This window comes from Berghia stephanieae, chromosome 7 (genome assembly GCF_034508935.2).
Source record: "Berghia stephanieae isolate SIO BIC M18660-M18661 chromosome 7, UCSD_Bste_1.3, whole genome shotgun sequence".
NCBI classification, from domain to species: domain Eukaryota; kingdom Metazoa; phylum Mollusca; class Gastropoda; order Nudibranchia; family Aeolidiidae; genus Berghia; species Berghia stephanieae.
In genome coordinates, this window is record NC_088366.1 from 42,607,041 (window position 1) to 42,634,540 (window position 27,500).

General features: G+C 39.3%; 1 protein-coding gene across 2 annotated transcripts in view; it reads right to left on the reverse strand.

Moving 5' to 3' along the window:
- The window catches only part of LOC144977272 (uncharacterized), a 30,332-nt gene extending 3,432 nt beyond the window's left edge, over positions 1 to 26,900 (reverse strand). The window contains exons 1-5 of one of the 2 annotated variants that reach the window (XM_078922306.1): positions 26,722 to 26,900; positions 2,958 to 3,015; positions 2,482 to 2,622; positions 1,078 to 1,276; positions 474 to 604 (exon numbers count right to left, since the gene is read on the reverse strand). In XM_078922306.1, the coding sequence (XP_078778432.1) occupies positions 474 to 604; positions 1,078 to 1,276; positions 2,482 to 2,622; positions 2,958 to 3,015; positions 26,722 to 26,756 (564 nt within the window). In that variant the 5' untranslated portion in view covers positions 26,757 to 26,900. Of the gene's footprint in view, positions 1 to 473; positions 605 to 1,077; positions 1,277 to 2,481; positions 2,623 to 2,957; positions 3,016 to 4,992; positions 5,128 to 26,721 lie in introns of those variants that run through there. The other variant, XM_078922307.1, reaches the window with a different exon arrangement.
- Between the last annotated feature and the right edge of the window lie 600 nt (positions 26,901 to 27,500).

Sequence of the window (27,500 nt, forward strand, 5' to 3'; positions counted from 1 at the left end):
CGCCAAAGAAAAAGTCCAATGTAAGACTCTTATCTCCCCTCATCACGACCAAGATTCGAATCTTGTCACGATTACTAAGACTATTTATCTCGTTTACCTCCTTGTAAATAAATAAAACAGCAGTTCAACATACTCCATGCGTTTAACAAAGCCTTTTTTATTCCTTAAATTGAATTTGTAAAACATTTCATGACATAAAATCCTCATTTTATGTGCTTTTTATATAATTTTTTGGTACCGATACTTTTACAAAATCCGTCACTGTCTATAAGTTGGGTAATCATTCAATATTAATTTAGTGGGGTAATGTGTGGAAAGTGCCTTGCTCGTGTTTACAATGATGCAGTTTTGCAATTATTGTCACTCATCCGGTACTGTCCGAACTCACTTTTGACTTTGTGACATATCATGCAGTCCAGACACTGTGCCGACTCTACACACTCTGTAAAAAACTGACACGCTCAATCTCTCACCTTGATAAAAACGACCCCGTGGTTAATACATCTTTTGTCCATCAGTGTGGCTGCCTTGTCAATGTACTCCGATTGAAGATAGGACTTGCTCTTGATGTCCGCCAGCTCCACCCAGTTGAATGTGTTTTTACCTGAAAATCAGTTTCATCACATTATTATGTCTGCTTTGGAACTAACATCACCAAAATCTAGAAGATCGGTATCACACTGATGATAATTTTCCTTCAGTCAAATAGTCAAGCTTCTATTTTGGCCAAATCACAGGAGATGACCAAAAATACAAACATAAATCCATTCATCTATAATCACAAAGGTGCGGTTATTCGAGGGATATACAAATAAAAGAAATTACCAACTTTGTACACTTGATATTTTGAACGCGTTTCCTATGCGACGCTCTCGAGGTCGCATCGCAGTTGGGTAATCCCATTAGAAATTCCAAACACACGGGTCAAGAATCCCACTTTATAAATCCTGTAAAATTCTTTTTATTTATTTCTTTTCTTTACACTACGACTTATTCTTGACATTTCAGGCTACATTGGTTTCTTTTCCACATAATTTCATTTCTTTTCTTTTCTTTTTTGTTAAAGGCGAGACTCACCCATCTGCGGAAGATATCGAATGTCCATGGAGAAAAGCTGCACGCCACCTCCAGGAGGAATAAAGTCATGCTGTTTGAGTTCAGGTTCACTGACGTACCACAAGTTGGCCACCCGTTCGTTGGGGAAGGCAAATATGGCAAAACACCAATCGTCTCGTTGTAACCATTCACTATTAGGCGGCGCTTCCACTACCGTTACCTACAAAGCAAAGAAATCGTCATGTAAGATAACACTTTGAATTACATAGTAAGTTATAATCTGCATTTAATTTATAAATACATACTACATGCAATAATAAAAAAGAGCTTTTATATAGAGCAATATCCACTAAACGTGCTCAAGGCGCTTTACAATGGGTCCCTAGCCAACAGCAACACTTAACATGTAGAAGAGACATGGCAGCACCTGTGAGGCGATATTACAATTTTCTTTTTCGGACAAATACAACACTGTTAATGACCAGCTACTCATTTTACACCTGATTACGGTGGGAGAATGCGAGTAACCTTTTCTAAGGACTCAACAATGAGTTTCTCGGGACTCGAACCCAGGATCTCGCGATCCGCAGGCGAGTGCCATATCACAAACCACGTAGCAGAAGAAGAAGAAGAAGAAGAAGAAGAAGAAGAAGAAGAAGAAGAAGAAGAAGAAGAAGAAGAAGAAGAAGAAAAGATAGAACTTTAATTCATGAAAAGCTTAGATGTCTTGGACTTATAGATCCTTGATCAAGTCCTGATGTGGACGGCACAAAGTGGCGTTCTTGAAAAAGGGCTTTTTACTCACATGCTCACACTACTCAGGTGTAAAATGAGTACCTACCTGGCCGTTAACAGCATTGTCTCTGTCGGGAAAAAAATGTAATATCGCCTAACATGTTACGTGTTGCTGTTGGTAAGGTACCCTTTGTAAAGCGCTTTGAGCACGTTTAGTGGATACTGCGCTATGTAAAAAGTCACCTTTTAAAAAATATTTTGATTCACATTCTAGTTTGACGTACTTTGATCAAATTTAAGAGAATAGCGCATTCCTTGTCGGTCTAAGTTGTATTCATAATCAGATATCAGATTGATCAACCCAAAATATAAGGACAATAGGGAGCGCTTATCTCTGATGTAGAGATGTTTTGGGTTTCATCATTCAGCGGATTGGTGAAAAGGCTACTTCAGAGGTTTGACCAACGGACCATCGATATTATTTGTAAAAAATAATTAAAAAAAACAACTCAATGACTTGACCAGTGATAGCTGTAATTGTAATGGAGCCATATGCGCATCATGTCATGTCCTGCATTATGTTGTTTAGTTGTTGCTAAGGGCCTTGTATGGCGATTTGAGCACATTTAGAGGATGCCGTACTACATGTATAAAAGTTCATGTATTTATAGAATAGAATTTCAAAGGTACCTTGTTGGCGACTCCGACAATATGGCCAGGTCCATACTGTTTGATACGTCCAGACATTCGAATCAAAGCGTTCCTGATCCGTCTGTCCAGCTCTGCCTTGTATCTCATGAAGACAATCACTTGGCCACAGGCAGTTGGATACTGTGAATGAAATATTAATAATTATCATACCCCTTTTGTTTTCGAAAAAACCCGGTTTTACTATATATCATGATGAAATACATTATTATCCCTTGTACCCCCCCCCCCCCCCCCAAAAAAAAAAAAAAAAAAAAAAAACAAACAAACAAAAAAAAACATTAAAAAAAACATAACAAAACAAAACAAAAAAAAAGATCAAAACAAAACAAAACAAAACAAAAAAAAAACCCAGAAAAAAAACATAAATAGATAAATAGATAGATAGAGAGAGAGAGAGAGAGAGAGAGAGAGAGAGAGAGAGAGAGAGAGAGAGAGAGAGAGAGCACGGCACATACCTCTTGACCAACTGGCTCTGCGTCTGTACATTTTCGGGCACTCATTTTAGAATCAGACCTGTGAGAGATACGAACAAGAGTAAAATGAACCTAAAACGATGACATCAATTATGTCATCCGAGGTTTCCATTTCAAACCGTGCCAGTTCACCTCATGAGCACCCTTTAGCTAGCAGTATTTACAAATCCGTAAATAACTTTAATCAAAATACCGAGTTATACATGAGTCGAATGGGAGAAGGCCTTCCGTAAGCTTCTCGTGCTAAGGGAAACAACCCAAGCATTCCTTTGACTCACCCTCAGAAAAAAAAAAATAAAACCTAGTACCTTTAACTAACCTTAATAGGAATAACAAACACCCTAGGACCTTTGCTAAGTCCTATAATTAACCCTAATAGAAAAAGACAAAAAAAAACCAAAACAAAAAAAAAAAACAAAAAAAACCCCCCCCCCCCCCCTCCCCGACACACACACACACACACACACACACACACACACACACACACAAATAACAACAACCCTAAGACTGTTTTGCATTACCTTTCAACGACAAAATGGAGGCGGAGAACCAAAACAATGGTCATGTTCGGAAATTTTAAACTTTCATGAATCTATTAAGGTTTGTTCTAGAGTTTTTAAAATGCTACTATATTTGTTGACAAATTGAATAAATAAGCGCCCGACAAAAGCTCCACGGGTAAAAATACTAAAGGAAAGATGCTACACTGAGGAGCCTACAGAATTTCTGCCGTCGAATGATGTAAGATTTTTAAAACTGCCTTATCAAAAATACAATGTAATCATTGTCACATGGTCACTGACTAACGCCCTCTTGGTATTGTTACAACAAAAATAAAAAATAAATAAAAAAAATAAAAAAAGACGCCTCCTGCTCAGTCATCGACGATTTACTATCTGCGTGTTGAATCTTTATTAAATAATGATGGACGCTCTTGCTTCGGTTCGGTGGTTCTTACAAAAGTCTCTGTCTTGAATACAGGCTGACTATCAGAAAGCGTGATCCCTCCAGATTCTCAACACCTTTCACAATTTATTTTCGACACAAGCGAGTTAAAAAAGCACAACTTTACCTTGTGATTTAAGTGCAATGCCGGGAGGCCTTCCGAAAGCTCCTTTATCCCCAGTATTCTTTGTTTTTTATAATGTTCTAGTAGGGGGTTTGGGAAGGGGGGGGGGGGCTTTTTAAAAAAAAAGTCTCCCCCCTCCCAAACCCCCTAATAGAACATTATTAAAAAAAAAAAAGAATACTGGGGATGTAGGAGCTTTCGGAAGGCCTCCCGCAATTCCTCGCATAACAAAAAGGAGCTGAAAATTTTAGTCACACAAATAAAAAGTCACTCGACATCAGTCGCTCGCAACATCGATGATGATGATGATGATGATGATGATGATGATGATGATGATGATGATGATGATGACAGTTCAGTGACAGTGATACTAATAGCAGACATTTCCCATGTCGATTTGTCTGTAGACTACAACCGACAATCATGTAAAAGACATGATGGAGCATTTAAACTGGACCCCACTTATGAACGGAGAAAGACACACGAGCTGAATACGTTGTTCAAGGGCCGACAGGGAACCATCACCATCCCTATAAATAATTAACACATTGGGAAACCACGGAAGAAAAGAAAAGGCATATGCGTTGCCATATTACAGAATCAATGCGCACAAACGGTCGTTCCTCCCCCGTACCATTCGTGCATGGAACAGCATCCTTGAAAATGTCAGAGCAACCAATAAGCTGACAATAATATTCTATATATATATATATATCTTGACCAGTTTAAAACAACTCCCCAAAACAAATAGATATAACGGCAATGCCACCCGACCACACTAATAGTTGAAATAGTTTCATCAATCTTCATCACACGAAGTTGCAACTTTTTGGATTGGATTGGAATATATGAGTATGAGTATCTATCTAAACTTGTGATTTTTTTCATTCCTATCATTATGAAGGACAAGATGATAAAGTCTACCAAGGAAAAAATATTTTAACATACCTTTGTTATTCACTTTCTATTCGATCCTTTAGATTGCAAAACTTCCTATTTCCTCCAATCTTAATTAGTTTTTATTTACAGAATAAGAGTGACGTCAACTTGGTTGCTATGGATGAGCATCGTCTGTCGCCCTTGGCTAAACAAACAATTCCAAAATAAATCATTTAAAAAAAATGAAAGCGCCTTAAGTGGGTATTAGCACACGACTTCCGTTTTTTGTGAACTGAACTTTTGAATATAGAATCCATGATTTTATTTGCGCTTTTTATTGATATTTTAATTTTAATATATTTTTTAAAGTAGGTAGCTCGGCGGGTCTAGATCTAGATATTGACTAACTCAATAAATCAATAAATCAGTTTCCCTCCGCGTATAGATAGTCTACTTACCTGTAGGTCCGAGAACCCAAATTGTTTTGGGGTCGTTGATAAATAATACAGGAAATGAACATAATCTAGCTAACGCTATAATTCCATAGCTAACCAAGAGTACGATTCATTCAGAATAGTAATATACCTGAACCCACACAATTGCGTGCAGAGAGAGAGAGAGAGAGAGAGAGAGAGAGAGAGAGAGAGAGAGAGAGAGAGAGAGAGAGAGAGCAGAGAGATTGTATAGCTAAAGCTTCAGCGTTAGCTTCTAAACTCTCTGGAGAGAGAGAGAGAGAGAGAGAGAGAGAGAGAGAGAGAGAGAGAGAGAGAGAGAGAGATGAATAATGTATGTACACAGGTGTGTCTATTCTTCTAACCACACATACAAAAAGTCTCACGCGAGGTCTCATTCGTGATAAAGTAATGTAAGTGATCACCATCTCTATTGCAAGGTCATTGCTATGCTCATCATTATAAACTACCATTGGGTTTTCTTTGGATATGTCATCATCATCATCATCATCATCATCATCATCATCATCACCATCATCATCATCATCATCATCATCATCATCATCATCATCATCATCTTCAAGTGTCATATCTGCACATACTTTAAGGATTGCCTTAAAATGGCAACGACATAACGTGATAGACTGACTAATTCCGTTTCATGTCACCATTAACTTTTGCAAGATCCTAAGAGATCCATCTACTTAATTACAATCCTATCAGTATTTGTTTCATGTTTTTCTTATAAACCGACAGAGCCCTTCCACCACGTCCATACTTAATATGAACGCGTCTGTTATCCAAAACCAAACGAGACTAACCCACGTTGCTGTGGTCTTATGATTGATGGAAAAATGCTCCAGCCAACACAAACTATTTAATAATAATAATAATAATAATAATAATAATAATAATAATAATAATAATAATAATAATAATAATAATAATAATAATAAAATAATAATAAAATAATAATAATAATAATGATAATAATAATAATAATAATAATAATAATAATAATAATAATAATAATAATAATAATAATAATAATAAATAGCATTTCTACAGCGCATAACCAGGACGATGTCATGCTCTATGCGCTTTAAAAAATGCTAGACCGAGGAGCTTACAGAATTTACACCTGAGATGAAAGAAAGGGAGTAAAGAGCCTTTTCCAAGGTACTCAACTATGCGCCGAGCGAGGCTCGAACCCATGATCGTCCGATCCGAAAGCGAGTGTCATAACACAAGAACAAATAGCCGCACAACTTGAGATTTTATATAGCACAATATCCACTAACGTGCTCAAAGCACTTTACAAAGGGTCCCTGACCAACAGCTAAACGTAAGATGTAGAACGAGACATGATGTCTGTTAGGCTAATTACATTTTTTTTCCAACAAAGACAACGCTGTCAACGCAATGTACTCAGTTTACACCTGAGTACCGTGAGATAATTGAGTAAAAGGCCTTAACTATGCATCCAGCGAGGCTCGAACCCAGGACCTTCCGACCCGAAAGCGGGTGTCAAACCACTGGACCACATAGCCGCATATTTAACTTGACAAGGTTATCAGGAAAATAAGTTTGTGGTTTTGCATTATCAAGTCAGACTTGTAAATCATATTGTATGCACTCGAAATCTTATAATGTGCCTAGTAATGCGAAATATTGGTAGAATTAGAATCATGAATTTTTGGGATTCAACTGCAGGACTGCATAAGCAGCTTAACTATATCTAAAATAACATTAGTTGCAACGGGTGCCAAAGTACTTCCTATATTTAGGACTTTGGAAATTTTTAAAAATCTCGTTGGAACAAACTGTTAAGTTATAACAATGTCTAGAGTGACCTTTTTTTTTCTCCAAAGATCTGAAAAAGTTTGTATGAAACAATGCCAGACAGAGCAAGAAAAAAAAAAACACCCTAAAAGATCAAGTTGCAGACGGTAATCAGGAGGTCTGAGGTTCGATCCCCAAGGGTGGATTTTATTTCCTTGTATTTTTGTTTCTTTCTTTGTCTGACCTCGAGTCAAACCCAGTTTTTCAGATCTTTATCTTACACCAGTCCTGCTCCCTAATTAGTCACTGTGATATTTTCAAAAAAAAAAAAATAAAAATAAAAATGGAGCTACTCTAGTAATGTCTTCATCCTCGCCCTCTGGTATTCAAGGTTTGTGTTTACGGGTAGCCTATGGGGTGTAATAGTAGCACGTCTGACCGGTAATCAGGTCTGAGGTTCGATTCCCAGTCGAGACAGGCTGATTTTTTGGGTTGTTTTTTTTTTTTTTTTCTTGTATTTTCCTTACTTCATTTGTCTGTCACTGTCACATAAACACACTTTTTTCAGATCATAATCTTACACCAGGGCATGCTCCATAAATTGTCACCCCCCCCCCCCCCCCTCCCCTAAGTAAAAAAGGATAAAAATTAAAAAAAAAAAAAAGACAAATTCAATTAGACAGGTTTGTATATCATAACGAATAAATCTCTATATCATGATAAGCATATTATCTAACTGCCGAGAATCTTATCGCAAGGCATAATCGGTTTAAGTGGCCGTCGGGCAGACCACAGCCTTGGTCAGGCTGCTCAAGGACCGATGGTTCATTAGCATTATTATAAGAACATATGTCTCCCTGTGTTAAAGCTATGTGTAAAGAAATGCCTTCTAGGTAACAAAGGGAGATAGTTGTCCTACCCACCAAGGTCTCGGGTAGAATCAAACCCATATAATTAAATGATTTATGAGTGTAGGATGGGTGTTGGAATAGGGACTCCCTTGTTTTCGCCGTGGGTGGTGTAGACTATGAAGGCAATGAAAGAACGGAGGGTTATCATGTTCCATCAGTGTTAAAACACCCTCATCAATTTATGCATCAACCGAGATACCGTTAGATACCCTGTCCTATGTTTCGGCTTGGGCCGATGTTCAACTGGCAGTCTGCGATTTGAGGTCGAAGAAGGAAGACCTGTACAGCCTGTGTTGGCTGGAATTCTGTTTGGCTATGTTGAAGCCACAGTGAAAAGGGCCCAAAGTGGCCAGTATTTTATGTCGCACCCGAATATGGGCTCTCAGGCGATATGTGTTGGGCCTGTGTGTTGGCCAGCATTGTTTTAGGCTGTACTGTAGCCGAAGTGGGCTTAATATGGCCAGTATTTTGTATATCGTACCCGGTTATGGGCTCTAAGCGATATTGTGTTTTTGTAATTTGTGCTCGGTGAGAATATATAAAATTTATAATATTGTTTTGATGTGCTGAGTAATCATCAAGTGATTAAGTGATTAATATCGTAAAATTATTTCACTTATCTTAAAGTTTAAAATAATATACAGTTTTATTGTTTTAGTGAATAATTAATTCATTGAGTTTAATTGTGTTGAAATTGAGAACGTGACCTCAGTTAAATGAATTATTTTTAAGTAAATACTAATTGATCACTTACGCTATCATTGTGTCTATGTTAATTTCATTTTTACTAATATATCTATATCTATCTTCTAATATAGTGAAGAGCTGACGGGGCTAGGACATAGCGCCCGGTAAATGCATTTGCATCTTTGAACTTTGTAATTTTGACGGGGCTAGGACATAGCGCCCGGTAAATGTGTTTTGAACCCTTTTGAACAATATAATTTTTGAGAAATATGAACAAAATACAATGTAACGTTTGTAAAGATGAGGAAGTAACACTCGATCTATGTGTTTTATTAGGAACAATTTTGGATTTGAACAGTGGAACACCGCACCCTGTGTGAACAATTTTGTTGATTAATTTTATTCTCCTTTCGGAATATGAACAGTTTATTTTGACCCTATATGTAATTAATAATTTCATTATTAGTGGGAATTAATGGAACGGTTGGAACCTGGGTGAAGTATAGTTTATTTTGGTTAAAACTTACATGAATTTTATATTGCATTACTACTTTTTACTTGTATGTACTTTTGATTTTTCCTGTCAATATATGCAATGTTATTCTCTTTTGCTCAATAACTATGAGCTGTTCCCCTTTCTTTTACTTTAAATAAATAATAATGGCTCTCTTGTCAGATACGGTGTTCTTGTTGGTGATTGTAACGTCCACGTCTACCTCTCCACACTTTAAGGTCATAAGCGGCCTTCGCATCCATTGCGAGTTGCGAACGCACCTTGTGACATGAATTGGCGCTGCGAGCAGGATTTCTTATTGTGTGGTTTGGTGGTCTGACGTTTTACATCAACAGACACCTTCGTTTCTGAGAAGTCAATGCCTCTTATTGTTGTGGGGATTTAGAGTCGCTTCCTGTACTGATGCATATCAGGGGTTGGGCTGTCAGATCTAATTTCAGGCGCTACTTCTCATCATTTAACGACTATGTACTGTCTGTAATGTAAAGCTATAGTTTGGGTTAGTGAAATGATATCACGTAATTGTTCAGCGTAACAAGGTTACACTGATGTGTAGGGTACGCGCGGCGTATCGCTACTTATTGTTTTGTTCATAAAGCGAGTGAACCACGAACTATGAAAGGCCAGTGTGATGGGCCTTAATACTTTAATTTGATTAAAGTCTAGATAATGTTGTTTTGGTATAATGTAGTGGTCATCGCTTGATGTTTTAACTTTTTGAACTGACGAAGCGTCAGCTGTTATTACTGATTTCGCTATTGTTTGTTTGACAATAGGTATATTGGGTAGATTTTTATCTGCATTTAGCTGATCCTTCTCTTTTTATATTATTCAATCTATCGATTTTTTAAAAGTACGTTGCGATAAATATTTTGTCATTATGGATGTGGAACGGTTGTTAAAATGTGGGGAAAAGTTGGGTTTACATGGCGACGAACTGAGAGTGTGGGTGGAAGAAAAGTTGGAACGGGACAGAGAGGAAAAGGAGAGAGAGAGGTTTGAGAAAGAGAAAGAGCGTGATGCAGTCGCAGAACAAACGAAACAACAAGCTCTTCTTGTTGAAAGGCAGCTGGAACTAGAGCGCCTAAAAATTGAAAATTCAGTCGTCCCGGTTCGAACCCCTTCCTCCACTGACAGTGAACCCTCGACTGGCAGTTGTGGGCTAAAAGTCCTCGCCTGCCATATTTTGATGAATCGAAAGATCAGATAGATAGCTATCTACTCAGGTTTGAAAGATATGCAACCGTAAATCGATGGAGAGAAGAGGATTGGGCGATTCATTTGTCGGCGTTGCTTAGAGGCAATGCGTTGGACGTGTACACTCGCTTGGACGAGGTAGACGCTACCCAGTATGATAATGTAAAGTGCGCGTTATTGAAACGCTACAATTTAACGGAAGACGGCTTCTTAGAGCGTTTCCGTAAAAGTAGACCAGAAATAGGAGAAAGGATGGGTCAGTTTCGAACCCGTATATCCACATATCTGGAAAAGTGGATAACTATATCCGGCAAGGATAGAACAAAGCCTGAGGACATCTTGGACTTGATTGTTAAAGAACAGCTCGTAAATGTTTGTAACAAGGAGCTGGTGGTTTTCCTGAAGGAAAGAAAACCAAATACATCTATGGAAGTAGTCGACACTGTAGAGAAATATGTCGAAGCGCACGGGACTGCCGGCGCTTTCTCAAGAACTGTGTCATATCAGAATGACAAGGTTCCAAGCAAACAGCAAGATGGTCACAAACCTGTCATGAAACCAACTACTTCAGTAATTAGATGCCACAACTGTTTTAAAGTTGGACATTTGAAGAGGGATTGTAAGAACAGACCACAAATCTCTGCAATACAAAGAGACACGAAATGTGGATACTGTGGTCGTAGGTACCACTCCACTGAGCAGTGCTGGGAAAGAAAAAGGATGGAGAATACTGATAAGAAGACTTTTGGAGTAGCGGCTATGAATACTCCAGAACCGCTGCCGTGTTGTAACAATGCACAACATCATGTTGCTAACAATGGTATCATGAACAACACTAACTCTCAACGTCAAGCGCCGAGGGAAAATAAAGAATTTTGACAATTAATTACGGTGTCCGCAGCATGTTCGGGACACGCGATAGAGACGACAGGTATGCCGGTCGCTATTGGTTGGATAAATGGACAAAAAGTTAAAGTGTTGAGAGACAGCGGCAGTAGTTGTGTTGTGATTAGAAAAGGCCTTGTGAGTAGAGAAAAGAAAGAACAAGAAAAGAGAGTGAAGGTCAGTCTAGCTGATGGGAAGACTGTGAGTGCCCCACTAACTGAAGCGTGGCTTGATTGTCCATATTACAAGGGAAGAGTGACGGCTCTAGAAATGGCCTCACCTTTGTATGACGTAATTTTGGGAAATATACCAGGAGTCAAATGCCCAGGAACGCCAATAAAATATGACGATCACTCTGATTCAGTCCACGAGAATCTCATGAGAAATGATTGTGAGCACTCAGCTCAAGCAGCACAGACGAGGGCACAAAAAGAGAAGAGAATGAAACCATTGATCACTGCCTCCTCAGTGGAAACAGGTGTTAGTAAGGCTGTTTTGAAAGAAAAACAGACCAAAGACGAGACATTGAAATGTGCGAGAGAGGCAGCAGTTACGAAAGAAGTGAAAAAGACTGGTGCCAATAATAAAAGTTGGTTTGAATATGATAGAGGGGTTCTAGTACGATATTTTCAATCACCAAAGATTGAGCACGGTGACGTGATTAGACAAGTCATGGTCCCAAAAGATTTGCGAGAGACAGTGATGCGTTTAGCTCATGAGTCCATACTCTCTGGACATCTCGCTGCCAAGAAAACGACTGAGCGCATTCTCAGCAATTTCTACTGGCCCAACATTTGGGATGACGTCACCCGCTTCTGTAGATCGTGTGACCAATGTCAAAGGTCAACGGCAAGAGGAATGACCCCAAAAGTGCCTCTGACTGAAGTTCCGCTGATAGACGAACCATTTAGTCGAGTAGCGGTAGATTTGGTAGGACCAATTATTCCTGCATCAAATAGAGGGAATCGCTACATGCTTACTGTGGTAGATTACTGCACACGGTACCCGGAAGCTGTAGCCTTGAAAAACATAGAAACCGCGACAGTTGCGGAAGGCCTCGTCGACATTTTCAGTAGGACGGGATACCAAAAGAGATATTAAGTGACAGAGGTACACAGTTCACCTCAGATTTGATGAAAGAAGTCTGTAGACTACTGTCTGTGAAACAACTTACCACAAGTCCATATCACCCTCAGTGTAATGGGCTGGTGGAGAAGTTTAATGGCACTCTCAAAGGGATGCTTAAGAGATTGGCTACAGAGAGACCGTCAGATTGGGATCGATATCTCAATGCGGCCCTGTTTGCCTACCGTGAAGCACCACAGGAGTCCTTGGGCTTCTCCCCTTTTGAATTGTTGTTCGGTCGCCCAGTACGAGGCCCGATGACAATTCTCAGAGAGTTGTGGACGGAGTCTATTGAGGACGAAGAGGTAAAGACAACATACCAATATGTTGTAGACCTAAAAGAAAAACTCGAGACTACTATCCATATGGCCCATGAAAATTTAAAGAGGGCCTCAAAAAGGCATAAGGCATATTTTGATAGAAAGGCCAAAGATGCGCAACTTCAAAGAAGGTGACAAAGTGTTGTTGTTGCTCCCGACAAAGCACAACAAACTTGAATTGAAATGGCAAGGTCCATTTGAAGTTCAACGTGTAGTTGGACATAATAATTATGTAATACAGGCTGGTACTTCAAAGAAAACGTACCACGCAAATTTATTGAAACGGTACTATGACCGGAGCACCGCGGACATAAACGGAAGTGGAATTCTTCAATGTGCCGTGGCAGCTCTTATTGACGATGAAGATTACAATGGTAAATACCCAGTTGTTTACCTCAGTAGGAAACTGTTACCGAAAGAACAACGGTATTCAGTGATTGAAAAGAGTGTTTAGCTCTTGTGTGGGCTGTCAGAAGTTTGAACAGCTATCTTATGGGCAGAAATTCATTGTGGAGACTGACCACGCTCCTTTGTTGTATCTCAACAAAGCCAAGTCAGAAAATGGTCGTCTGATGAGATGGTCACTGTTGCTCCACCAGTATCGTTTTCGGTTGATGTCTGTGAAAGGTTCGGACAATCATGGTCCAGACTTTTTGTCTCGGCTGCCTTAGTGGTCAGGCATTTCTTAGTTTTGATCAAAAATTTGGGATTTTTGTCCTCCAGTGGGGAGTGATGTAAAGAAATGCCTTCTAGGTAACAAAGGGAGATAGTTGTCCTACCCACCAAGGTCTCGGGTAGAATCAAACCCATATAATTAAATGATTTATGAGTGTAGATGGGTGTTGGAATAGGGACTTCCCTTGTTTTCGCCGTGGGTGGTGTAGACTATGAAGGCAATGAAAGAACGGAGGGTTATCATGTTCCATCAGTGTTAAAACACCCTCATCAATCTTATGCATCAACCGAGATACAGTTAGATACCTTGTCCTATGTTTCGGCTTGGGCCGATGTTCAACTGGCAGTCTGCGATTTGAGGTCGAAGAAGGAAGACCTGTACAGCCTGTGTGTTGGCTGGAATTCTGTTTGGCTATGTTGAAGCCACAGTGAAAAGGGCCCAAAGTGGCCAGTATTTTATGTCGCACCCGAATATGGGCTCTCAGGCGATATGTGTTGGGCCTGTGTGTTGGCCAGCATTGTGTTTTAGGCTGTACTGTAGCCGAAGTGGGCCTAATATGGCCAGTATTTTGTATATCGTACCCGGTTATGAGCTCTAAGCGATATTGTGTTTTTGTAATTTGTGCTCGGTGAGAATATATAAAATTTATAATATTGTTTTGATGTGCTGAGTAATCATCAAGTGATTAAGTGATTAATATCGTAAAATTATTTCACTTATCTTAAAGTTTAAAATAATATACAGTTTTATTGTTTTAGTGAATAATTAATTCATTGAGTTTAATTGTGTTGAAATTGAGAACGTGACCTCAGTTAAATGAATTATTTTAAGTAAATAACTAATTGATCACTTACGCTATCATTGTGTCTATGTTAATTTCATTTTTACTAATATATCTATATCTATCTTCTAATATAGTGAAGAGCTGACGGGGCTAGGACATAGCGCCCGGTAAATGCGTTTGCATCTTTGAACTTTGTAATTTTGACGGGGCTAGGACATAGCGCCCGGTAAATGTTTTTGAACCCTTTTGAACAATATAATTTTTGAGAAATATGAACAAAATACAATGTAACGTTTGTAAAGATGAGAAGTAACACTCGATCTTATTAGTGGGAATTAATGGAACGGTTGGAACCTGGGTGAAGTATAGTTTATTTTGGTTAAAACTTACATGAATTTTATATTGCATTACTACTTTTTACTTGTATGTACTTTTGATTTTTCCTGTCAATATATGCAATGTTATTCTCTTTTGCTCAATAACTATGAGCTGTTCCCCTTTCTTTTACTTTAAATAAATAATAATGGCTCTCTTGTCAGATACGGTGTTCTGTTGGTGATTGTAACGTCCACGTCTACCTCTCCACACTTTAAGGTCATAAGCGGCCTTCGCATCCATTGCGAGTTGCGAACGCACCTTGTGACACTATGACTGGTCTAAAAGACCGTAAAGATTAATGACATTGATTGGAAGTGTAGGACATGCCCCTAAGTGTGTGTGTGTGTGTATGTGTGTGTGTGTGTGTGTGTGAGAGAGAGAGAGAGAGAGAGAGAGAGAGAGAGAGAGAGAGAGAGAGAGAGAGAGTAGTTACCTAACCCATTATTGGAGAAATGATCCAGCGGAAATCCTCAATCTCGGGTTTAAAAGTTCCGGACAAGTTTGGGGGGGGGGGGGGGGGGGGGGGGGGGGGGGCTAATCTTAATCAATAAATGAAGGGTGAGTCTTCTGAATAAAATTTACAATGGCGTTTTGTCACTATGGTAGAAGAATGTAGTTCAACTGGCAGGGGTTTGACTCACCCGAACAAAATGGAGCTGGTTGATTCCGGGAAACTTTGGAATTTTGCTATTGCCTCCTGTCCGTTCAGCAGTAAATAAGTAGTCGGGTATATCTTTAGGTCTGGCGGAAAGTACTTTTCAATAAACTTTTGTTCCGTTGTTATTTTCGTTTCCCGCTACAGAACCCAAGATTTACATTTTAAAAGGCTATTTATTTTATGAGAGCAAATCGCCGGGACAAACCTAGGCTGTCTATTTGCTGGTAATGAATGGTTTTAAAGATAACATTAACATAATAATAAGAGAATAATAATACACTATGGTGATCATCAGTGGGGACTTTCCACCTCTCCAGCATGCACCCCATGTGGGAAAGAACCCGAAACTTCAGAGCATCTAGTTGAACGGTGTGTTGTGACGAAGCTTCCGGGCGGGTTTGTGACGGTGCACGAGTGCGGTAAAGAATTTTCTGATTGGGTTGATCGTCATAACATAGTAGTGTGAGCACCATTAGAAGCTCCTACCATGGTGATAAAGCTAAAAATATATGAATAATGACCCGTGATAAATTCTAATTGGGACACAGTTAAATAAAAAAGAACAGAAAAAACAAGATTGATACACGTTATTTAAAAATGCATATTATATCTCTACGTATGAATTGATCATTACTTTTACTATCTGTCCATAAATAAAGTTGTTACAATAAACTAAACCAATGCACGGTTTGTTTATTTAAATTCTAAAGTTCTTGGCAACAAGGATCCTAACGCAAGCATTATGCAGGTAGATAATGTATGTATGTATGTAGGGCGATGAAAGGAGTGAAGTGGAATGTGGATACAGTATATAATTCAATACAATACAAACAGGTCGATGGCACGACATAGAAGATTGATTTGATTGAAGCTGTTCAATACCTTCATTCTAGCTCCGTATCAATATAACCACGCCCAATCAGCATTAATCATAGCCTGAGTTGTCAATGTGAACGTGACGAGCTTTATGAAATCACCTTATTATTGTTATTTGGAAAAGGTTTCACGATTCGCTGGCAATTCAATGTGTTTAAAATTACTTTGAATATTTCAATCGAGTAAATTTGCCAGTTTTCATCGACGCATTGTCGAAAAAAGCAAAGAAACAAACGCCCTAAATTGTAATTATTTCACTAGCCATTATTGTTCATAATGCACTTTTTGGGATTTCAATTAAAGAGAAGAAACCAAAGTGACAAAACAAATCAAATCTGATTTGAAAAAAATGTGAACAAAGCGGTTTCTACATAGGACGAGATGTACGTCAACCTTTTAAGATTAAATCCAACGCAAGATCGAATAAAACATTGAGTAATATGTTCTTTTCATAAGATAAAGGGAAAGCCCCCCCCCCCCCCCCCCCCCAACCCCTTCTCATTTTCTCCGTTCGAGAACTTCAGCTTCCCTCTTACCTTTTTTTCATGGAAATTAAATGCATAATTAATAATATAGATAGATAGATAGATAGATAGATAGATAGATAGATAGATAGATAGATAGATAGATAAATGGATAGATTTAGATAGATAGATAGATAGATAGATAGATAGAGAGAGAGAGAGAGAGAGAGAGAGAGGAGAGAGAGAGAGAGAGAGAGAAAGAGTGTGTGTGTGTGTGTGTGAGAGAGAGAGAGAGAGAGAGAGAGAGAGAGAGAGAGAGACAGAGAGAGAGAGAGAGACAGAGCGCAACATCAAATCTATCCTAATTGATAATGTCCCCAAAAAAATTACAGCTTCAAAAACTCACCAACCATGAATTAACACACAAACCTAGTTAAAAAGAAAAACGAATTGTATCTAAAGGTCCAAAATAATCAAAACAAAAAAAAAAACAAAAAAAAACCCTCTGAGGCGGCAAAAGACGACTTCATAAAAAGCTCAAATGGATTGCCGTAGATCCCACAGGAATTGTATAAACGCAATGATAAACGACGAGAGCAACAGCAAAAAAAAAAAAAAAAAAAAAAAAAAAAAAAAAAAAAAAACAACAACAAAAAAAATCAAACTTTGATCAAAAGTAAAAATAGCGACAAAAGTATAATCTATACACTCAAAGAAAAAAAACGGAACATTCCAATCCGACCCAAAAATTAATGCCAATAATATATTGAATGACCAGTTTAGTTTGCTTCAGTTTTCTCCGATCCAACAATCACAAAGAATTATATTTCATATGACTAAGACAGTTTGGACATGCCATCAAATATCTAAGAGGGGTGTCGCAACCCTTCCAAATGCAGTTTCCCTAGGTTAAGTGTGGAAAATGGATGTCAATATAGGTGCTGCTGGTCCTGATGATTTACCCCGAAAATTAATTTAAAATGCTCAGACGAACTAGCACCTATATTGCCACCCACTTTCCACACAACCAAGGTAACGTGCCCGACGATTGGAAAAAAGGAAAAATAACCGATTTACCCCCCCCCCCCCCCCCCCCCCCCCCCCCCCCCAAAAAAAAAAAAAAAAAAACAACAAAAAAAAAAAAAAACAACTAAAAAACAAAAACAAAACAAACAAAAAACAAAGGAGAAAAGATTAAAGCAGAGAGCTATAAACCAGTATCTATTACATCAACCACTAGTAAAATACTGGAACGTGTCATAGTTTCTAACATTAGAGTCCAATAGAATCTTAATGGGTTTTAGGGGGAAAAGTAATGTGAAAGACAACGGATCACAACATTCAGTAACCTAACGGAAAACATAAATAAAAAATTACAAACTGAAACCATTTTCAAAAACTTTAGTAAAGCCTTCGACAAAGTACTCCATTATACATGGGCACTGAACTTATGGAGATATGGAATACAAAAAACAAAACATTCCAACAGGGAGTTGTTGCGGATGATAAGTCATCAAAGTAAACCCAAGCCAAGGATGCCCAAGCCTAATCTTAAATATATTAATGATATGGCAGAGAAAGACTTACATTACATCAAGAACCCAACAGATGTCGGACAGTTAGAACTAAACGTGACACAGAAATTCTTCAAGCCGATCTAGAAAGCTTACAAAGCTTAGAAATAGATAATAGCATGGAATTCCATCCTCAGAATAACCCGATTCTAAAATTCACAAACAAAAGGAAAGTCATACCTTCAACTTCAACATACACGATACATAATACCGCACTAGAAGAAGTGAGCAAGAAAAACAATATCTAATAAACTAAATTGGAAAGACCATGGTACTAAAAAGAAAACTCTACTTTAGGCTCGTCAGAAAAAAAAAAAACATACGATAGTAGGAGGGAAATTAAATTAAATTAAAGGGCTACAAAGCCTTTGTTAGACCTACACTAGTACTCTGCCTGGGACCCTCGCCACAAATAATAAATCCAAGAAATCGAACGAATACAAAACAGAGCTGTGAAATTTATAACTAAAAACAACAAAGAGTTTTTTAAACAACAACAACTACACGAAATTGATTTAGATCTTGAACTGCTACAACAGAGAAGAAAGCGTAGCAAAATGACAATATTTTACAAGGGGAAAAAATTTTTTTTATTCTCTATTGTCTTCTGGCACTTTTCTACTCACTTCATATCTTGTTGTTACCAACATAAGTGCCTGCTCCACTCACTTTTCTGAATTAAAAATTCACCCCATACACCGGAGCATACTCAATGTCTCAATCGTTTCTATGTTATATGTTTGTGATGAGAATATTGGCTATTAAGCTTAACTGCTGGTCAAAATTTCTTCGCGATGGTGGCGAACGAATCGGCGATCTCAAGAAGTGGGTGAGAGAGGGATCTAGAAATGACTTTGGGTTTGAAACGAATATTTTTTGTGTTCGTTGATAGCTCACACGGTAGAGCCACGCTCTCACCTGCCAGGCGGAGTTGTCGTACCAATAAGGTCGCAGGTTCAAACCCCACCACCGCCGCGGAAAAAAATTTTTTTATTCTCTATTGTCTTCTGGCACTTTTCTACTCACTTCATATCTTGTTGTTACCAACATAAGTGCCTGCTCCACTCACTTTTCTGAATTAAAAATTCACCCCATACACCGGAGCATACTCAATGTCTCAATCGTTTCTATGTTATATGTTTGTGATGAGAATATTGGCTATTAAGCTTAACTGCTGGTCAAAATTTCTTCGCGATGGTGGCGAACGAATCGGCGATCTCAAGAAGTGGGTGAGAGAGGGATCTATAAATGACTTTGGGTTTGAAACGAATATTTTTTGTGTTCGTTGATAGCTCACACGGTAGAGCCACGCTCTCACCTGCCAGGCGGAGTTGTCGTACCAATAAGGTCGCAGGTTCAAACCCCACCACCGCCGCGGAAAAAAAATTTTTATTCTCTATTGTCTTCTGGCACTTTTCTACTCACTTCATATCTTGTTGTTACCAACATAAGTGCCTGCTCCACTCACTTTTCTGAATTAAAAATTCACCCCATACACCGGAGCATACTCAATGTCTCAATCGTTTCTATGTTATATGTTTGTGATGAGAATATTGGCTATTAAGCTTAACTGCTGGTCAAAATTTCTTCGCGATGGTGGCGAACGAATCGGCGATCTCAAGAAGTGGGTGAGAGTAGTGCGGGGCGGTCCTTGGCAAGCTTAAGGACCACGGTCCTACGGTCCTTGGGAAATGAAGACCGCAAGGACCGGTCTCTAGACCGGTCCGTTCATTCTTGAACCGTTAAAGACCGCTACACGATGAAAACCGTGGCCTACAGGAGTAAAACACACGTAGTAGTCACACTCATTTCAAATTGTAACCTAATTAGAGAAGAGGGGTGATGCCTTCTTTATTTGCTCACCGTACTTCATTGTTACTTCGATAATTTAATAAAATTTGAAATTTATCCCCATTAACGGAGATAATGGCATCGCCCAAGGCGTTGATCGAGTTGTTCGTGGCGTTGATACACACACGCAACTCCTACATCCCCCCCCCTCCCCCCCCCCCCCCCCCACCCCACACACATTAGAGGGCAGCGAGCATTGAAGAGTAAGAGAGAGACGTGAAGTTATAATAAGAGGGGGTGGATGAGGTGATAAGAGGGGTCGATGGTGACTTTTCGCCAGATCTAACAAACTCAGCTACCCATTCATTGCTGAGTAGACAGGGATTCAGAAAAAAATCGACTGCACCCGGGATCGATCTCTGGCCCTTTGCGTATAAAGAGAGTGCTCTATCAACTGAGCTATCGGGGTCCCCAAATATTCTATTGGACCTTTTAAAAATACAGACGTTATAACTGGGTTTTTTGGACGGAAGAAACTAATGAAACTCATATTACTTGATTAGTTAAAACACCAAACGAAATTTTAATATTATTGTATTATTTTAAATGACAACAATGCGATAGAAAGGAGTGGCGACAAGAGATGGACAAAAGAAAACAAAAAATCAGACTTGCAACTTGCTAGGTTCGACACACACACACACACACACACACACATCTTTAGTAGTCACATACATTTCAAACAATAACCCATTAGAGAAGAGGGGTCATGCCTTCATCATAGATCATTGTCATTGCGATCATTATGGTGTAGTAAATTTTGAAATTTACCCGTATAATGGAATCGTCCAAGGCGTGCGCCTCCTGTTCCCCCCATCTCACACACGAAAGGGCGGTTTGCGGAGTGGAGGGAGGTGGTCGTCTGCCTCTATGGTCGTCTGTGTCGTTTAGTGTATGGCAAAGGGGGGTGGGTGCGATTAATTAAGTGGGATGGGTGGTGATTGGTGGAAGATAGGCAAAGGACCGAGGCAACGAATCGCTGGGGAAGTAGTATGGCGCGAGACCGTTGAAAGGTGATAAGAAGTGAGGACCGCCGGCGGTCTTCCTCTTTGGGACTGGACCACGGTTCACAGCTAAAAGACCGTGGGACCGGTCCTCGGTCCGGTCCTCAGCGCGGCACTAGGTGAGAGAGGGATCTAGAAATGACTTTGGGTTTGAAACGAATATTTTTTGTGTTCGTTGATAGCTCACACGGTAGAGCCACGCTCTCACCTGCCAGGCGGAGTTGTCGTACCAATAAGGTCGCAGGTTCAAACCCCACCACCGCCGCGAAAAAATTTTTTTATTCTCTATTGTCTTCTGGCACTTTTCTACTCACTTCATATCTTGTTGTTACCAACATAAGTGCCTGCTCCACTCACTTTTCTGAATTAAAAATTCACCCCATACACCGGAGCATACTCAATGTCTCAATCGTTTCTATGTTATATGTTTGTGATGAGAATATTGGCTATTAAGCTTAACTGCTGGTCAAAATTTCTTCGCGATGGTGGCGAACGAATCGGCGATCTCAAGAAGTGGGTGAGAGAGTGATCTAGAAATGACTTTGGGTTTGAAACGAATATTTTTTGTGTTCGTTGATAGCTCACACGGTAGAGCCACGCTCTCACCTGCCAGGCGGAGTTGTCGTACCAATAAGGTCGCAGGTTCAAACCCCACCACCGCCGCGGAAAAAAATTTTTTTATTCTCTATTGTCTTCTGGCACTTTTCTACTCACTTCATATCTTGTTGTTACCAACATAAGTGCCTGCTCCACTCACTTTTCTGAATTAAAAATTCACCCCATACACCGGAGCATACTCAATGTCTCAATCGTTTCTATGTTATATGTTTGTGATGAGAATATTGGCTATTAAGCTTAACTGCTGGTCAAAATTTCTTCGCGATGGTGGCGAACGAATCGGCGATCTCAAGAAGTGGGTGAGAGAGGGATCTAGAAATGACTTTGGGTTTGAAACGAATATTTTTTGTGTTCGTTGATAGCTCACACGGTAGAGCCACGCTCTCACCTGCCAGGCGGAGTTGTCGTACCAATAAGGTCGCAGGTTCAAACCCCACCACCGCCGCGAAAAATTTTTTTTATTCTCTATTGTCTTCTGGCACTTTTCTACTCACTTCATATCTTAATATTTTACAAGGAAGTGTCTAGGAGGCAATCTTGGTCTCCCTGGCCAAAATTATGGCTCGTTTTGGCGAGGGAGACCAAGATTTTGGCCCCCCGGCGTAAATCGTATTTTCGTTTATAGAACTGTTTCTTTATGTTAAAGAGGCGAGTCTTTTCTTCTATTTATTCATGGCTTGCCTGTTTGTTTTTGTTGCTGTTCTTTCTTTCTTTCCTTTTTTTTCTTATTTTTAAAGGGGGGGGGGGGGGAGTGGTTATTTTAAAGGTAATAATCACCCCTCACCACCCACACGAAAACAATGTCAGAGAAAAGATTGCAAGTTATCGGCCGGTCGCCCACACAAAATTAATTTTTATTTTTTAAACAATATTTTTAGATTTTTGCTAGGAAGACATGATTTTGGTCTTCCGACGCAAAACAACGGAACTGTTTCTTGTACTATTAAAATATGCTGAGGAGGGCAGTTTTTGTTGTTGTTTTCTTTTATTTTTTTGTTGTTGTTATTTTAGAGCGAGAGAGAGAGAGAGAGAGAGAGAGAGAGAGAGAGAGAGAGTAGATAGAGAGAGAGAGAGAGAGAGAGAGAGAGAGAGAGAGAGAGAGAGAGAGAGAGAGAGGGGGGGGGCAACACAAAAAATATTTTCATTTTCATTTTCTTCTTTGTTCTTCAATTTTCTCTTATGTAGTTCCAAAAAAATCCAGTTACCTTTCTAGGGGGGGGGGGGGGGGGGGGGGGAGGGGTACTTACTGTTGAGTATAATGCAGTACAACGATGAATACAAAGCCTTTTTTGTAAAGGGTTTTATGGCGCTTGCAACAAGTTTAGATCACATCATTGTCGGTAAAAAGGAAGAAAATAGGATAGTTTTAAAAACATCATCCAAGAGCTGCGGCTTTTTCTCTTTGATCTCGTATCATGGACTCCCTGCGCCCAACACTTTCGTCGTTTATAATTTTCTATCCGTGGACAAAATAAATGACACTGACCCTGCCCCACCCCTAACACATGGTAGGATGAGGCCTGAGGTAGTCTCCCTCCACTCTATCGTCGTTCCCTGTTTCTTGTGAGCTGACGCCTACAGCAGATCTTTTTATTTTTTTTGAAGTTCAACTGAATGTCTCAGTAGAAAATAGGGACGTTTTTAAAAAGTGAGTCTGCCTATACCACTGGTTCGTTGGATCTGAGACTGAGTCTGAGATAAGGGAGCGTTCACATATTACGTCATCAGCTAGGGGGGGGGGGGGGGGGGGTCTGCCAAATGTTGACATGTGTTGACATGGGGGAGGGGGGGGGGTCAGACCCAAGATGATGTCATCAAAACATAGGCAAATTAAGCCTATTTCAAAGTTTGTTCCTTTCAAAACAGCTAAAGATAAATTGCTATGATGAGTATTGCCCATCTCTCAAGAAACAAGATGGGAAAGGGGTATCACTTCTCAAAAGGCGAACTTGCCCTAAATGTTCATTGTATCACTCCTCGATCACAGCAATGAAAGACCATTCACGAAAATGCGGCATACAAGAAGAACAGCAAATGGGAGAAAGTGATGACGATGAAGATGAAATTGATGATACTATTTATAGTACATTGCCAGAGGTCCAAGGCAGAAACATTTTTGAATCAATTAATTTTATGTTTGGAAATTGAAACAGAAATTCATTCCACTAAAAGACTAATATGCTATAAAATAATTTGCCTCCTATACTATTTTAAATTACACTTTCTGAAAATTTTTTAATAGCACCTGCACCAAGTAGCCTAATTTAAATAATGTTTGTTAGATTTTATCTTTGCAAATTTAAATTTTATGTCCCCATTGTAAAACATAAATTATCAACAGTTTCTGAAATTAATAAAATGTCTGAATGTGTTTTATCAAACGTTGATAATCAATGTTTATGGTTTGAAAAATGAATAATAAATATTGTGAAATTAAAGTTATCTTTTAGTTTTTATTAAATTAGATGACGTCATCATCTGTTGGGGGAGGGGGGGGGGTCAGGTCAATGATGACAAGTGATGACTTGGGGGGGGGGGGGGGGGGGGTCTAAAAAGGGCAAATTTTTGATGACGTAATATGTGAACGCACCCTAAGTTCGTTTGAGAAGAGTTTTTTCACTAGGGTAAATGAAAAGAAGAAAAGAAAAAAAAAAGAGGGCGGGGGGGGGGGGGGGGGGGGGGGGGGGGGGGTTTCTCTGTTCACAGAATTTAGTTGTACGTTGAGTCCGAATTGTTTATTATATATTATTGAAGCCTATGGAGGCGATCCACAAACAACCGAGATGTTGGGTGCAAGGGAGACAAGGTCCTGAAGGGAGACCATGATACGAGATCAAAAAAGAAAAAGCCGCCGACTTTACTCGGGGAGGCCAAAATCACGGTCTATCATGCCGAAATTGAAATTAAAAAAAAAAGAGTACAAAAATAAATTTCGTATGGTGGGGGGGGGGGGTAGGGGTATGATAATAATGTTAGCTACAAGGCCTAAAAACAAACAAACCAATATATAAAAAAGAAATAAATAAAATTAAGAAAAAAACCCAACCCAGAATAAATAAGACACACAAAAAATCCAGACATGTAGAAGTGTATGCCTATGCAAAAGGTTACCTAAGTATTTTGGTGTAAAATTGTCAATTATATATCAGCAAATGGGTTTAGTGAGTACATAATGCAGGCATATCAGTTAAACTTGGTCAGTGCATGATACGTTGGGGCAGTTTTTACGTCCAAGCTACTGGACAGGTTATTGTGTTGAGTACTATTTAATCAATCATTCTTAAATTGGTTTAGCGATGTTGGAACAGGAAAAAAAGGGCATTTATCAAAATAACGTTATATCATAAAAGGCGGGGTTTAACATCAATATGTAGGAATTGACGTTTCAGGTTTGAATATGATTTGGTCTTACTCTTAGGGGTTGGATTGTAGACTGACAGGGAACTGTCGAAACACAAGGGGGCGTGAAAATAATGGAACTATGGGTAAAATTATTATAGGGATAAAAGAGGATGTTTCTAAATTTTGTGTGGGCGACCGGCCGATAACTTGGAATCTCTTTTCTGACATTTTTTGGTGTGGGGTGGTGGGGGGAGGGGAGGCGTGATTATAAAGAGCCACAAAAAAAAAAAAAAAAGCAAGAACAGCAACAAAAACAAACAGGCAAGCAATAAATAAAAGAAGAAAAAACTCGCCTCTTCAACATAAAGAAACAGTTCTATAAACGAAAATATAGTTTTACGCTTACGCCTGGAGACCAAAATCTTGGTCTCCCTAGCCAAATTGGCCAATTTTGGCTAGGGAGACCAAAATCTTGGTCTAAACGACCAATGAAATTACCCCTCGGTGATATTCAACAAAATAAGAGGAAGCCATCCAAATTTATGGTTCCCCACTCAAGAGTGGATGCCCACTTGTACTCGTTCATACTATCAACATTGAGACACTGGAATAGTTTCAAACCTCCAATTAAAAAAAAAATACGGTGGTCTGTGGAATCTTCAAAATTGAAGTTATATGCTTAAAAGGAAGTAATAGTGCAGTAGTAGTAGTAGAAGTAGTAGTAGTAGTAGTAGTAGTAGTAGTAGTAGTAGTAGTAGTAGTAGTAGTAGTAGTAGTGGTGGTGGTGGTGGTAGTAGTAGTAGTAGTAGTATAGTAGTAGTAGTAGTAGTAGTAGTAGTAGTAGTAGTAGTAGTAGTAGTAGTAGTAGTAGTAGTAGAGAAGAAAAGAGAAAAAGAAGAAGAAGAAGAAGAAGAAGAAGAAGAAGAAGAAGAAGAAGAAGAAGAAAGAAGAAGAAGAAGAGAAGAAGAAGAAGAGAGAGAGAGAAGAAGATAGAAGAGAGAGGAGAGAGGAGAGAGAGGGAGAGAGAGAGAGAGAGAGAGAGAGAGAGAGGAGAGAGAGCGAGAGAAAGAGAGAGTGCGCGCGCGCGCGTGTGTGTGTGTGTCAGAGTGTATCTACGTGACATGACCTTTATGTATCAGATGATGGAATATTGGAGAGCAGAGAGAGAGAGAGAGAGAGAGAGAGAGAGAGAGAGAGAGAGAGAGAGAGAGAAGACAAATTAAGCAAAACAAAATAAACAGATACTGTTCATTTTTGCTTTCAAAACATTGGGCCCTGTCAGTTGATCACCAGTACATCTCAGATTCAGAAACGTTGTGTCTATGTGTGCAGATTTGTCAAACTGTCTCAAATCTGAAACTTCTCATGTTTGAGATATTCTGACAAGTTTGAGCTTATCTTTATCAATCAACATTTGGAGTAATATTTTCCTGGTTAAATGGATAAAACGTGTTTTGCTAATGCAACACAGTAGGCTAGAGTACCATAATCAATAACGTGTTACAATAAACGAATCGTTATGGCTAGACAGATTGGGTGTTTAGCTTCAGTACCTTTGCCATATCTAATCAAGCACAGTCACTGCAATCGGCCAATTGGCACAGAAGTGACAGTTGTTGCCGATAAACGAAAATTAATCACACGACTGTATCATTACTCGTCGGAGTCAGTGTTATTGACTCATTTGCACTGCAATTTACCTTTCTTTGGAATGTGTTTTCGTCTTAGCACTCATCGTCAGTAAATAGTAATATTCCAAATGGAACCAAACCTTTCAAACAAGTGGAATTTAAGCACACATTGACACGCGCGGACCGGTAAAACCTAATGCATGTTTGTGTAACGACACTAAAATCAGTGACACAGGCCGTTCGCTAAAGTAGGTACACAAGGCTGGCCCACCAGCCGTGTTGTTTACAAGCGTCGTCATGGAGAGACGGAGCAACGCGCCATTTGAATCTGAATAGTATCGAGCGTTGTGGTGTAAAATCGCATAGCTCTTCTCTCTATAGTTCTTTTTGTCTTTTCAAAAACATAAATAAATGCATCGAATGCCGCTTCGTTCTGTTGGAGACGGCTGATGCACATACAGCTTTTGATACATCTTTTAAAAAGCACTGTTTTAACTTGCATATCATATTGATTTTAACTTCGACCATAAAAGTTCGATCTCTTAGTGATAGGAAAGTTTCGTATTTTTATCCTCATCTCTTCCACAACACTCGTTCGAGAATTACCTCCCCCCCCCCCCCCCCCCCCCCCCCCCCCCCCCCCCCCCCCCCCCCCCCCCCCCCCACCCCCCAATTCCAATCCCCTTAATTAAGTTACGCTTACAATTAGAACTGTGTCGGGTTTGAGACTTTTGAAAAGTTGGCCGTCATCTCAGCCTATCGACATCTAAAATAAAAATGTTCTGGTCATTACAAGGAATTTACCCAATGGAAACCGTACGGTGCTCTTATTGGCTTAAGACCAGCGG